Raw genomic sequence first — 535 nt, 5'->3', positions numbered from 1 at the left:
GCAAGGGGCAGATCTGGGGCACTCTCCCCGCAAGGGGCAGATCTGGGGCACTCTCCCTGCCCGGGGCAGCGCGGGGGCGCGGGCGCAGGCCCCAACGGCCAGGGCCCCGAGCGCGCAGCTCCTTCCAGGGCGGAGGGCGGCGCGAGGGAGGGAGAGAGGGAAGGGAAAGGCGAGCGTGAGCTGCCTCAAATGCTTGGAATAATTCCGCTTCCGTTTGGAAAGCCGCAGCCTCAGTCCCGCCGCACCGCCCAGCGCCAGCTCCGCGTCCCGGCCGGCCCGCGCGCGGCTGCCCGCTCCGCCGCCATGGCCACGTCCCCGCAGAAGTCGCCCTCTGTCCCCAAGTCGCCCACTCCCAAGTCGCCCCCGTCCCGGAAGAAAGATGACTCCTTCTTGGGGAAACTCGGAGGCACGCTGGCCCGGAGGAAGAAAGCCAAGGAGGGTGAGTGCGGCCGGGCCCAGCGCGCTGCAGGGCCGGGGCCGAGGGCTGGGGCTCCAGGGCCGGGCGGGCGCGCGCCGCGGGTGCCCGACGCGGTGG

The 535-nt window shown here is 73.8% G+C and overlaps 1 protein-coding gene across 1 annotated transcript in view; it reads left to right on the top strand.

The window, feature by feature from the left end:
• The first annotated feature begins 221 nt into the window (after positions 1 to 221).
• Positions 222 to 535, top strand: part of PARVA (parvin alpha) — a 177,145-nt gene continuing 176,831 nt past the window's right edge. The window contains exon 1 of the mRNA XM_034995279.1: positions 222 to 439. Within this exon, the coding sequence (XP_034851170.1) occupies positions 304 to 439 (136 nt within the window). The 5' untranslated portion in view covers positions 222 to 303. The remainder of the gene's footprint in view (positions 440 to 535) is intronic.

This window comes from Mirounga leonina, unplaced genomic scaffold, assembly GCF_011800145.1.
Source record: "Mirounga leonina isolate KUSES-001 unplaced genomic scaffold, KU_Mleo_1.0 Mir_92, whole genome shotgun sequence".
Lineage (NCBI taxonomy): Eukaryota > Metazoa > Chordata > Mammalia > Carnivora > Phocidae > Mirounga > Mirounga leonina.
Note: the sequence above shows the minus strand (reverse complement) of the source record. Positions and strands in the feature narration are given on the sequence as shown.